Source organism: Symsagittifera roscoffensis, chromosome 7, assembly GCF_963678635.1.
Source record: "Symsagittifera roscoffensis chromosome 7, txSymRosc1.1, whole genome shotgun sequence".
Lineage (NCBI taxonomy): Eukaryota > Metazoa > Xenacoelomorpha > Acoela > Convolutidae > Symsagittifera > Symsagittifera roscoffensis.
The window spans coordinates 3,762,700-3,776,372 of record NC_087068.1 but is presented as its reverse complement, the minus strand read 5'-3'; the positions used below and the strand labels follow the sequence as shown (position 1 = coordinate 3,776,372).

Below are 13,673 nucleotides of genomic sequence, written 5' to 3'. Positions count from 1 at the left end.
GTCTGGCATCAGCGAGGATAGCAACTGACTTGAGGGTTTTGATAGCTAAAGCGGACCAACCCCCGAGCGTTTCGACTGCTAACGGGAAAAAACTGATTCCTTGTTCCTCACAGTTTTTCTCGTGTTTCGAAAATTTGCGGTCCTCAGCAACTTCCAGGGACGCCCCGGGGGTCTCTGCCGCACGAGAGAGAAGAGATAACTGCAGCGGGGATGTCACGGTGACGTCGAAAGCAGCTGGGCGACCAACGCTCCAAGTAGGGACAAAAATATTGCCTGGTTTGGACCGTTCTCCAGGGATGAGGTTCCGTTGCTCCTTGATGGTGGCTTAAGAGGCAGCCGTGGTAGCATTGAAAATAATGTCCCGTAGTCTGTCGTGACGGGAGATCCGGCCACCACTCCCCCCACAAGCGACAGCGTGGTCCCCGAGGACGTCCAGAATCCCAGACGGACACGCGGGGCACCTACGAGCAGACGCGAACACAGGAAGACCAAGGCGGTATCTGACAGCAGCTTAGAACTCAGCAGGAAGCAGGTGCAGGCCAAGACCTTTAATGGGGACTGCGGTAAGCCAAGCGCCGGCGTAAGGCAGAGAGAGCGACTGAAGACGAGCTTGCTCGCGGGAATCGGGAAGAGACGAGAAGAAAGCGTTGTAGGTGGCCTTATCGAGTTTCTCTTGGAAAGCTTCTTGAGTAAAACCGGGAGTGTTAACGCTTCCAGACTGTTCACGGAAGTCGTTAGAGGCACGCAGGAACTCCGGCGTATCAGTGATGTCGCATTCGGTAAGAAACGAGACCAAATGAGCTGACTGACACGAAGACCCTAGGAAGGCAGGGATGTGTTGGTCGCGAGCTTGCCGGACGCCAAGTCCGCCATCTTTGATAGGCAGGGAAGACTGGGACCAGGCAAGATCAGGAACAGGTGAGCCAACTATGACAGAAAGAGCATCGCGGAGGAGTTCATCAAAAACTTGCAGGGAAGCTGCGACAGGCTGAGAGGGCGGCTGAGTGCGAAGAGAGTACGTCAGCTTGGGAGCAGCAAGGCAAGTGCGAGTGATGCCAAGTGAGAGCTGGGGGTCATCAAGAAGAGGTAACTTTTCAAGACATGTGGTGGCTTTCGAGATGCGTTTGTCCAGGACTTTAACTGAGAACTCAGTATCACCAATGGGGGCGCCAAGAAGCTCGAAGCCATTAGACGCTGCTCTCGGGATAGAAACGGGGATGGACGAGAACTCCACAGGGGCCCACAACTCACACTTACTGTGCTTGACTTTGAGGCCGAGATGCAAGCCGTTGGAAGTGATGAACTCGAGAGCCTTGAGCAAGGAGTCTTCTTCGCCGGCACAAATACCATCATCAAGGTACCAGCAGTTGAGGGTGAGACCGGGGACTTCCGACTTGAGAGATTCGACAAGAGAGTGCAGGGTGACCGCAAAAATGAGAGGCCCTAGCGGATCCCCCTGTTGAACTCCTTTCTCGCTGTTGAGAATGACATCCTCGAACAGCAGACGACTGTGGTGACCGTAGGTAAACTCAACAAAGGCGGAGAGACCGGGAAGACGGTTGCGAACTTGAAGGAGGATCTCGGTGCGGTCTAGCGTGTTGAAAGCGTTCTCAAAATCCACTGTTAAGACGCCTTGGTGACCATGTTCCGAGCACTTTTTGACTGTCATTTTAGTAGCGTGGACGATGGCTTCCGAGCCACCGCTGGTAGCGACTCCAAGCTGGTGAGGACACAGGAAATCACGAGCTTCAGCGTTGGCGGCTTTAGCAAGGCATTTAGCAGTGAGCCTTCGGAGCACTTCGCCGACCGCAATAGGCCGGACACCACCCTTGGGTTTAGCGGTGGCAAAAAGATTCGCACTGCACAGCCACGGAGAGAGACTAGAAGGGGCCTGCCCGGCAGCGAGGATGTTAACAACCCTGTTGAGAGACTCTAACGTTCTGGCAGCAGTCTGAGGAGTGGGGCACTCAACGGCGTGAACAAAGTGCTCAGGAAACCAGCGCGAAGGACCGGCAGCAGTGCCGCTCGGGAAATTTTTGAGAGACTTATGAACGAACTCAGATTCGAATTGGTAGGCAAGAGGGGATTCATCCCGGCCAGAAAAGACAGGAGGGTCAGCGGAAGGATGAAGACTGCGAAGGTCCTTAAGCGACTCGTCACTTTTGGACACGAGGCCATCAAAACACAGGGCTTTAGCTGCTCTGCCGAACTGACCGAGGCCTGCTAGCTCTTTGGCTCTGCGGACATTAAAGTCAGGAGAAGGTTTGCTGTTTTTCTTCGTTCGCTCTTTAGGTCTTTTGGTAGCGTTAGACCAGAGGTCCGAAATATTGCCCTCCTTCCAGGACTTGATTCTTTGGCGAATGTCTCTGCAGTTATTAGCGACGTGAGACTTGCCTCCGCGGTGAGGGGCTTTCAAGATACATTTGGGGAGCATGAGCAACCGAGTCCAGTTTTTCAGATTGTCCGGAGCGGTGGCGCAGTTGTCAAGGGCGTGACCAACAACCTCAGACCACTCGTTACGAAGAGAAATCGGAACGAACCGGACAGTGTCAACTCTGGAAGACATGACGTCAGAAAGATCCGGCACAGCGCTTTCGGCGAGCTCAGCCGAGATCGTCATACTTGACATCGCTTGAGAGAGGCCAGAGCTAACAGGAGCATCCCGAGAAGGAGAACTCGTTAAAGCGACAGAGATAGGACTGGAGACAGGAGACGCGAGAAGGCAAATAGGACCGCGAGAATACCGGCCTATCGGAACATAACCATCAGGGAGCCGGAAAATTTGATCCAGGTTGACCCAGGAGTCAGAGCTTTTATTCCAACTACGAAAGTGAGCAAAGAAGCGATCGTTGTCAACTTTGAGGATAGAAGCATCATAGATACCGGAGGTTAGGTCCGAGATGGCAACAGACGACCCGACTAAGATCTCCGCGGCGTTAACAAATCTGGACAACTGAGTAGGGTCGACAGACGGACCAGGATTACTTTCAATATCACCAGCGCATAAAAGAAGGAGCATAGAAATGTTATAAAACGACAACTTTGAGTTGAGTTTAAACTTGCGTGACCGCAGTTCTTGTCGTGATTGTGGATCAGGTTTCTCGCGAGCCAGCAGCAGCATGTGTGTAGATCCAACAGGGTTGTGATCGTTCTGCACACGGTTGAAAGCTAAAACCAGAAACACTGTCGAGAAGAAAGAGGCAAACAATTGCATGCCTAACGTAGGAGGGGTCTCACCCAGACGTAGAGATAACGAAGGCAGAAGGGGAGAGCCAGAGTCAAGATCGGGCTACGGGTTCCACACCAGGAGACCAGAAATCCAAAGCGGGGTCCAGACCAGATCGTGGATGGCACGCTACCTGAAGACCAGTGGTCCACTTCGGGCAGGTCAGGAAGTGTGCAACGTCCAGCCAGGTGATCACCAGCACATACCCATCTCAAACTATTTAATAAGTTTATCACAACAACTAGGCTAAGAAGGTTCGTAACAATACACTAAGCTGACGCAAGTGTAAATACATTAGCTTCATATTGAGCCTCTAAACATAATGCTATGCAGCAAAAGTAAACAAAATATAAAAAGCAAATGTGTCATTTTTATGAGAATTTTACTTAGCGAAAAAAATATTGTAATAAGGCACTACGCTGCGCATATGTAATTCACATTTCAAGTTGTAGCCACTAAGGTTGCGCATTTCGCACAAAGGTTTCTTGGTACGCATCCAAACATTCTTGAGATATAAAGATCAGCTGTTTGAGTAAGGACAGGAGTTTGCTAAGTAAAACTTTCAGCTTGGAAAAATTTCTACTTGCGAAATTGTCGGACTACCGTTTATCCTCTTTTTTGACGGCTTCGTGCCTGCAGCACAGAATTAGCGTGTCTGCAGAATTAGCGTGCCTGCAGCATTCAATTGTGTGAACTTAATTTATTTTATGACTATCTGATTTCCAAAGTTTTGAAAAATATCCGTTTTTCCCCCTCTGTACAGGTCTGTAAAATTGGCAACAGATTTAAAATTTGACTCTTACGCACATAAGGGGATGAATATTTGATAATATTTTCGAGCCACCCTAATTCCAAAACATTGAATGAATCTAATTGGCTGTCTAACCCGGCATGAAAATTAAATATAAACAAATCATTACAAGGCCAAACTGTGCATTTTGTGCATTGTATGCGGATTCCGCAGCAAGGACGCTCCCTTTGTTCTTCTTTTGTTCTTTACTTTCCTTTGATCGTTCTGACAAAATTTTAACATCTTTAAAGACTTGTCTTTGGAATCCAGGAACATACAGACACAAAATTATTCGCCTATCCAGTGCACAGTTTGGCCTCGTAGTGATTCAGGAAAAATGAGAAGAAAATTTTTATCCACGTTTAAAAAAACTCCTTCGAAAACACTCTTTTTTAGTTCGGCAAACGATCTGTTGAGTATTTTATACAGACTGGAAGCTTTTGTATTTTGTTTTTTGAACTTAAACTACAAAATTGAATCAGTAGCCGACTTCACATTTTCTAGCAAAAAAACTCAATTTGAGTCTAAAGTTATGAGATGTCATTATTGAATTTGAACCATAGGGATGCTCAAAAGGCCTAGTCTCAAACTTTCAGCCAAATCCGCCCAGTAGAATCAAATGAAATGCCAACTTCATAGAAGTCATCTTTCCCAAAGATTCCTTCGCCAAGTTGAGTCAATCAGATGAGCTTTTGAGATTCATTAGTCTTGGCGAATTGATCGATTAACTTTACACGTTTAATTTTCAACATACATTCGATTTATTAGCTTAATTTGAGCTTCCATGACATCTTCATACTGGATGACCTATCTGTAAAGAAGTCTGATATTCTTATAGTGATGTATCAAACTCTAAGTAAAATTAAAATTCCATTAACAATGATTGTATTTAACGGCCCTTTTCCAGCAAATATGCAGCTAAATATAAACATCAAATTGAATAAATTATTTCGATGTCTTACTTGATTACCTGCTGTAAAGAGAAAGTAAGCGATAACAACAACTGCAAACATGAACATTGGCGAGGGCATGCGTAACCAGGATGGCTTCTTTAACTTCAAATGTGGACATTCTAAGAACACGAACGGCACAGATACCAAAGACTCCATAGTTCTGAAAAACCAGCAACCATCGATTATTTATGACACAGATATTTTGGACAGAGACTGAACGAAGCTTCGCACAACTTGAAAATACAGCAAAAATTGGCACGGAAGCTAGCCGAAAAAAAATAGGACAAAAACTTTTGAGTCCAAAAAAAACTAAAAACACCTATTTTTTTTGTATCGAAGCTTCAATTGTCAATCCTTTTCAATAACAAGTATGTCTTCTTCTCCCTTCTAAAAAGACGATTATTCCTTTATTGTAACATTCACCCGGAAGTACATATCGACGGAAAATAAAGCTAAGCTATAAAACGACTGGTCAGCGTCTAAACAAAGCTCGACATGCTTTTCACAGCCAGTTCTTTTGGTGGTCTTCCTAACATCGGGTCGAAAACAACGTTACTGTTTAAACTTATTAAATAGGGTTAAATGGTAAAACCGTTGCTTATCTTCGTGTGTTGTCAAAATTCAAACAATGCTGCTGGGCTCAATGCATGTCTTGAATATTTAATTGACAGTTGCAGCAAATCTTTGGAAAGAATTTTCTCCCCAATTTAAGAACTGGACTTTTTTGTCCCGGTCTTTTCTCCCCAATTTAAGAACTGGACTTTGTTGTCCCGGTCTTATATCCCCTGACTAAGAACTGGACTTTGTTGTCCAGGTCTTAGACTCTAAGACTTATCCTATCTCTATCTCTATTATTACTACTTCGATCTAGTATTTGTTCTATAAGTATATCACATCATCTCAAGAAAACACCCTTAAAACCTACAAGCGAACATAAATCAAAATGCGAGAAAACTGCAACAGCTGTAACAGAAAACTCAAAATGGGACCTAAGTTCTCATGTTATACATGTGACAAGGTCCTACATCTATCCCCTGAATGCACTATGTTCACTAACGATGAAGTCAAAGTCCTCATCAAACTGAATGATAACCTCCTCCACATCTGCAATGACTGCAAACCCAAACGTGACGATCTTGTCAAAAACAAAACTACAACAAGTAACAAACTTGACGAACAACTTGATAACCTGCAACTACAAATGAAGGTTCTCACCGAAAACATGTAGCAATCCAGCACTGTCATCACTCAAGTACAAGCCGATATGAAAACACTTAAAGAAAAACCCAACAATTTCCGAGCAGCCGTGGGAAACGTAAGCCCAGGAAGAGTGGTTAATTCGCCAACTGTACCAAAAGCTCAACTTGGTATCCGAATACGCAGTGTTCCCGAAAGCAAAGAAAAAAACGACATTGAACGAATGCAAGAAGATCTGGGGACAATCGACAGAATACTTGCATTCCTCCAAATTGACGACCGAAAATTATCCAAGGTAACTCGGATTGGAAAATTCAATCCCGATAAGGGGCCTCGTACCCTGCTGTTCAACACCGAGAGTAGCATAAGTAAAAATTTGATCCTAAAATCGACTTCCAAGCTAAAAGACTTCTCGGAACTTCGGGTCTTCGTCAGTCCCGATTTATCCAAGGCGGATACCGAAAAGGAAAACAATTGTCTCAAGAAAAGGAGGGAACTGATAGTAAAAAATCACGACCCGAGGAAGATAAAAATCAGAAATCTTAAACTAGTATTGAAAGAAAACGATAAATGGATTGTTTACGAAGAAAGGAAAACTTCCCAGGAAACCGATAATAATGCAGACCAAGCTGGTGATGTTGCCATTACCGGATGACTCACACCGACGAAAATGTTGACATTCAACACCAGAAGTATCCTGGATGTAAACAGGAGAATGAAATTGTCAAACGCAATAGCAAACTCAGAATACGATATTATATGTCTCTGTGAAACCTGGCTCACAAAAGACGTAACAACTGCCTCGCTCTTCCTAGAGAACCATCAAGTATATCGCAATGATCGAAAAACATCAGATAACAGAAAAACAAAGCACGGTGGTGTACTCATTGCCATCAAAAATGAAATCTCACATGACTTACATTCCATTGAGAGTCTCAAGTCTGATTATCTCATCATAGAGATACATTCCAATAACAGATCAATTATCTTAAACTGTGTTTATAATGCACCCACTCCTAGCACATACCAATGGTCCACTGAAAGTTTCTTAACGTTGATGAATGAAATGGCAAATCTCAAACTAGCCAACAAAAATGACCTCTGTGACTTAATACTCACCGGTGACATCAACTTCTCACAAACATACTGGGAAGCACTCTCCTCATCTGACATATACGAGAGTCAACTACTGGACAAATTAGTTGAACTAAATCTTTCACAACATGCACCAACTCAACTAGACGTGCTGCTTTGCGACAATCCAGAATTAAATCAAATCGACAGGAATATTCGAGATAAACTAACTAGTCAGTTCTCTGACCACAAACCACTCTACACCACAATTGCCGCCTTTAGCTGCATTAACCTTCCAAAAATAACAAATCATCGATATGCTTTCAAACGAGCAGACTGGGACAGCTTAAATTCTTCAATAGAAACTGAACCGTTTATCCCGTACTGCTACAGTAACGTGAACGAAATTATCCGACAATGGTACGAATGGCTGTGGGAAAAAATCGAAAAATTTGTACCTAGAATAACTGAGCATCGATCAAGGTTACAACCCTGGATCACGCCGGCCACCTCCCACCTCATCAAAAAACTTCAAACAATGAAAAGAAAACCAAAACAAGGTCTCGAAAGACTATTGAAGATCAAAAAACTTGAAAAAGATATTCAAAGGTTTTCCGAAGATGACCTAGCGGAATATGAAAAAACCGTCCTAGAAGGAAGAACTTTCAGCAAAATTCAAAAATACCTTAAATGCATACGCAAGACCCCAACAATTCCTTCGACGGTCAAAGACGGAAATACTGAATCATCAAATGAAAGAGAAAAATGTGAATTGTTCAATGACTATTTCGTCGTACAAAAGAACATCAAACCGGTATCCTCTTTCCAAAAAGTGAGCTGAATAGATTTATTGTTGACCAAAGTCAAGTTAGCGAAATAATGAGGCAACTTAATGTCAATAAATCAATGGGACACGACAACATTGGCAATCTCATTTTGAAATCATGTCACAAAACTCTAAGCAAATCACTTACCCTTATATTTCAAACCTGCCTTCACAAAAAAAAATTTCCTGAAATATGGAAAATTAGTGAAGTAACCCCTGTTTTCAAGGAAGGAAGTAAGACCGATGTCAGTTGCTATAGACCAATCAGCCTACTCTGCTGCTGCTCAAAATTGCTTGAAAAAATAATATTTGACAAACTCTATACTAAAGTGAAATACAGATTACATGAAAGTCAACATGGATTTCGAAAGCGTAGATCCGCCACAATTCAACTTCTTCTATTTCTTGACCGAATATACGAATTGAACAATCAACAGGATGTACAAGAACTTGCAGTTCTATACTTGGATTTTGCCAAGGCATTCGACACTGTACCTCATGATATTCTGCTCACGAAGATCAAAATTTTTGGAATTGGCGGGAAATTGTTATCACTGATATATTCATACCTCAACAACAGAAAGCAATGCGTTAAGATTGAAGACTGTAGCTCAACCCTAAAAGAAGTCACCAGTGGAGTTCCGCAAGGTTCAATTCTGGGACCGCTGCTGTTCTTACTTTTCATAAACGATCTACCTGAAACCATGATTGACACAGACAGTTTTGGGTACGCAGATGACTTTAAGGCCATTCTACTAAATCAAACTTCCCTTGACACTGCAACTCTGAAAGTAGAGAAATGGCTACATGAAAACAAAATGCAAACCAACATCAAAAAATCAACGCTCCTCGGCATCAAAGGTGATTTAAAAGCTAGTCTCTGAACAAAAATCTTTCCTCAGTAAACTCACAGCGTGACCTAGGACTGATTGTGTCCAACAAGCTCACATGGAACAAAAATTGCTCTCGTCGGACATCCAAAGCAATTAGTGCTCTCTTCCAGATTAAACGTAATCTGACTATGAAAAGCAGTGGGACCACCAGGCTTAACGCATATACTGGGTATGTAGTACCCATAGTAACATACGCATCCCAAGCATGGACTCCTAGCAGATCGAAAATGGAACAACTCGAACGAGTTCAAAAGTTAGCAACAAAATGGATTTTGGGGACAAGCAAAACTTATACTGAAAGACTGAAGGACCTGAACCTTCTTCCTTTGAACCTATACATGGAAATGCACGACATTTTAATACCAATAGCCCTCCTTGAAAATCGTTCCGATGTAGAAATAGAACGAAAACCATCTGAATCATGCAAAATCACCCGACAGTCATCATGAGGCGAATTTCAAATCCCAAAAAGCCGCTTGCAAAGAACGGACGACAATTTTTTCAGACGAGTGAAACATCTATACAACTGTCTTATCCGAGCCTGCCCAACTTTTAGCCTTAGACCAAGCAAAGCGACTCTGACCTACATATACCAGAAATACTTCAAAAAAATGTACAGTGAAGTCAACAAATGTACATGGAAACTCTTATGCAGATGTGTAAACTGCAATGTTTACAACAAACTGAGATAAAACATGGACTGTAAAAGGGGTGAAATTCCCTAGAGCTAATGCTCTGAAGCCTATTCTACCACTACTACTACTACTACTACTACTACTACTACTACTACTACTACTACTACTACTACTACTACTACTACTACTACTACTACTACTACTACTACTGTTCTCCGACTTCGACCAGAACGCTCAAATTAACTTTATTACATGCAAAAATAGTGAGCTCATGGCTGGGTCTCAGTATCCCCACACCACGAGGTCACTCCTAAAAACAGGGCTACTACGATTTACTATATTACTACTATATTACTATATTACTATATTACTAATATATTACGATTTACTATATTACTACAAAGACAAACAACAACAGTCAAATAGACACATCAGAAGAAGCTAATGAAACTATCAGAAAGGCAAGACCGACCTCTAGGGAAGCAAGATGAGGGTTCGGTAAGAGCTCTTGACGATGTTGAATTACCAAATTGGGTACAACAAGTGTTGGCATTAGCGCCAAAGCATCCCGTCAGGGATAAATTTAATGAGACACACTTTCTCGCCGACATTGACATCTTTCTATCGGATCTCAAAAATCGTAAAGTCCCCGGGGAGGCCCTTTGTGAGATCGAAGCTGTGGCAAAAGCCTATGCTAAGAGGGTGAAACAAACACCATCTGACAAAGGCGTTGAGAAGGCCCGAAAGTATCTTAAGAGTGTTGGATTAGTTGCGGTACCGTATGACAAAGGGGTGGGTTTTTGTGTAATGAGAAAGGACACCTACGAGAACAGATTGTCGGATACATTAGATTCAAATCAATTCAGCAAAAGTAAAGGAACAAGTGATGCGATTGTTTTGAAGATAGAAAGAGACATCAATAAGGAGTTGTTGGCTATGAGGAAAAAAGATGAAATAAATGAGAGTCTCTACACAAGGATGAGGTCTACTGGGGGGCAGCCCGCCAGGCTTTATGGGTTGGCGAAAGTGCATAAAGTGAATACCCCATTAAGATCGGTCCTCTCCTTGCCTGGTAGCTCTTATTATAACTTGAACAAGGTTCATGCTAAATTTTTTGAGAAAATTGAGGGCGCAAACATCGAAACATACTCACTAGATGCGAGAGAAATCTTAGAGAGCACTAATCTTGAGCCCAATGAAAACTTGATATCTCTAGATGTGAAGAGTTTGTACACAAATGTTCCACTGAAAGAAGCGATAGACATAGCTCTGAGAAAACTGTATGAGCAAGATAAATCACCATCAATTGCTAGGAAAACCATGAAGAGACTGTTGAACATGGCAGTTAGTCAAGTCCATTTCAAGTGCAATGAAACATGGTACGTTCAGAAAGATGGTTTGGCAATGGGGGCATCTCTTGCCGTTATTTTAGCAATTCTTTGGCTGAAGCAGTACGAAACTGCACTATCAAGGGATATTCCCGAATTGTTTTTGCCCGAGAAAGATCTTCACGGAATATGTCCCGAGTGCAATAAGAAAGTCACGTACAGGTCAAAAGGTGTAGAATGTGAATGCTGTTTGAACTGGTATCACGTAAAATGCGGTGATATATCAGATGATGAGTATCGAAATATAAGTAAAACGGTCTGGTACTGCAGAAAAAGCATCACAATAAGGGAGAAAAATAAGTCAGGGCAACAATCTAAATTGTTTCTCCGTTACGTTGATGATATAGTGAGAAAAGTGAAGGGTGATCCTGAAAAAGTGCTACGGGCTGCAAACTTACTACATCCAAATTTACAGTTCACAATAGAGACACCAAACACAAACGGAACTTTGGCATTTTTGGATTTACAAATTAGTATTGACAAAAGCAGGAAAATTAGCTGTGGGTGGTTTCAAAAACCAACAGATACAGGTACCATACTCAATTTTAGAAGCTGCGCCCCCCTTCAGTACAAGAGAAGTGTGATTGAAGGAACTGTTCACCGGGTTTTCCGCAGTACGTCAACACGGGAAGAATATGATAAAGCCATGAAAATCAACCGTCAGCAGCGGTTGGATAACCAATATCCGGAAAGTTGGTCGTCGCGGGTTGCATCCCATGCCCTTGAAAAGATCATCAGCGAGGGCAAAAACAAAAAGAACATGGCTGAGAAAAAGAAGCCCTGTGATTATAGCAGTGATTCACCACCCATCTTGATGGTCAAATATAGGGGGAATCACAGTCAGATATTACCAAAAAAAGTGCGCGATATCACCAATGCGCTGATAATATTCACGACGAGGAAATTGAAAACTTGTATGCCCTCTCTAAAATCCTCCTTTTCCAGTAAACTGAAATCAAAATTGGTGTACAGACTTGAATGTTGTGGGTGCAAATCCATCTATGTTGGCCAGACGGTTCGACATCTTACCACAAGGATTGAGGAACACCGAAAAGAGGAAACCCCAGTTGGACAGCATATAAGGCAGTGTGGTAGTGAGCGTGGTAAGTCTGAGTTTAATTGGAAAATAATCGACCAGGCGTCCAGCAGCATCAAGTTACTTACATTAGAGGCGCTGCACATTAGGAAAGAGAGACCGGCAATAAACACGCGCGACGAGTTTAGAAGTAGGGAGCTGACACTAAGGCTATAGTTCCAGAATCGAAAAATTCTGGCTAAAACAACAAAATTTTGAAACAACCTACATGTTAGCATAAAAATTAGTCACAAAACAAAAATGTGAAAAGAAAAATGAAGAAAACTCTCAGAAATTTGTGACAAACTGTTTTAAAATGCTACATAATAGTTGTTACAAAATTTCAGTGATATTTGTAAGGTTTTGATTGGTTGAATTTTTAAAATTTTGAAGTAATGATGTGTGTGACACTTTTTATGATCTTTGATCATTTTGTACAAATAGTACACTTAAAGATATATATAAAACCAAACAAAAAGTAGTATAGTACCCAAGAAAAACAAAAAACATAAAAAAATAACCGAAAAAACCAAAAACAGTAAAAAAAAAAAGTAAAAAATCAGTAGAAATCATCCCCCCAAACAAGATGTGATCCGACCCTCCCGTTTGTTGTTGATAGATATATTGTTGTTACAGGCATTCATATCAGTCAGGATCGTTACAATCATTTTTGTAGCCCGTTTGTAAGGCTTGTACTGTAGGGTTGTTTGAGTATTTAAGCACGTTAATGCTAATTTGCGCTCAATCCGGAAGGGTCAGCTGATTTGCGCTCAATCCGGAGGGGTCTTGGGAGAAGACTGATCTGGCAAGCAGTACAAGGAGCGACAAGAAGGGGCTCAACAACAACAACAATCGACTGTTGGGTATCGGTAAGAAGTTTTGTATCCCTTTTGGTACAAAAATTAAAATAGTAATCTGTGGGGGGCTCGACAGTGCTGCACTGTAGTGACTCTTCACCGAACTGCGAATATCTGAGTTAAGCACCTTAATTCGGATATTGAACAAACCCGAAGGGGTATAGTATATTAATACTATTACTTATATAGCCCAGATTAATACTCCTATATCATTTTTCAGTGAAAAAACAAATAAAACAGAACGATTTTTAGGGTCAAAATAGCGATATTTTGATCCCCCCACAAATCGCGATTTTTGACATATCGATATTTTTTGAATCGGAAAAAAGCGCTAAATTAGTGCGTTTCATCGTATTTGCACTACTATAGTAGGTAGAACCGATTAAGTTTAGTTCGGAAGTGGTTGGAACTATTTTGGTACCAAAAACCGAATTTTCGTGATTTTTGAGAAAACGGAACACTATAAGTTCAGAAATTTTTTTGAAATTTTTGAGATAGGACAGTAAAAATAGTTGTTCGGACAACGTCCGCTAGTGAATCTACAGATTCTAAAACCCGCTTCCCGAAAGCCTTCCGGGTTACAGAGAAATCGAACTTAACGTGTTTGATTCAGTGGATTCATCAATCCGGAGGGGTCCAGGTAGCATAGTTTTTCGCAAATTTTTTCAACTAAAGCGTTTTAGATCGGGTCTTTTGCATTGAACTAGAAGAATATAGGCCTTTTGAGCTCGGAGCAAAAATTTTTAGGTCGAAAAGAAC

General features: G+C 42.0%; 1 protein-coding gene across 1 annotated transcript in view; it reads right to left on the bottom strand.

The window, feature by feature from the left end:
- Positions 1–13,673, bottom strand: part of LOC134852180 (oligosaccharyltransferase complex subunit ostc-like) — a 506,030-nt gene that overhangs the window by 5,362 nt on the left and 486,995 nt on the right. The window contains exon 2 of the mRNA XM_063868492.1: positions 4,987–5,131. Coding sequence (XP_063724562.1) covers positions 4,987–5,125 — 139 coding nt within the window. The 5' untranslated portion in view covers positions 5,126–5,131. The remainder of the gene's footprint in view (positions 1–4,986; positions 5,132–13,673) is intronic.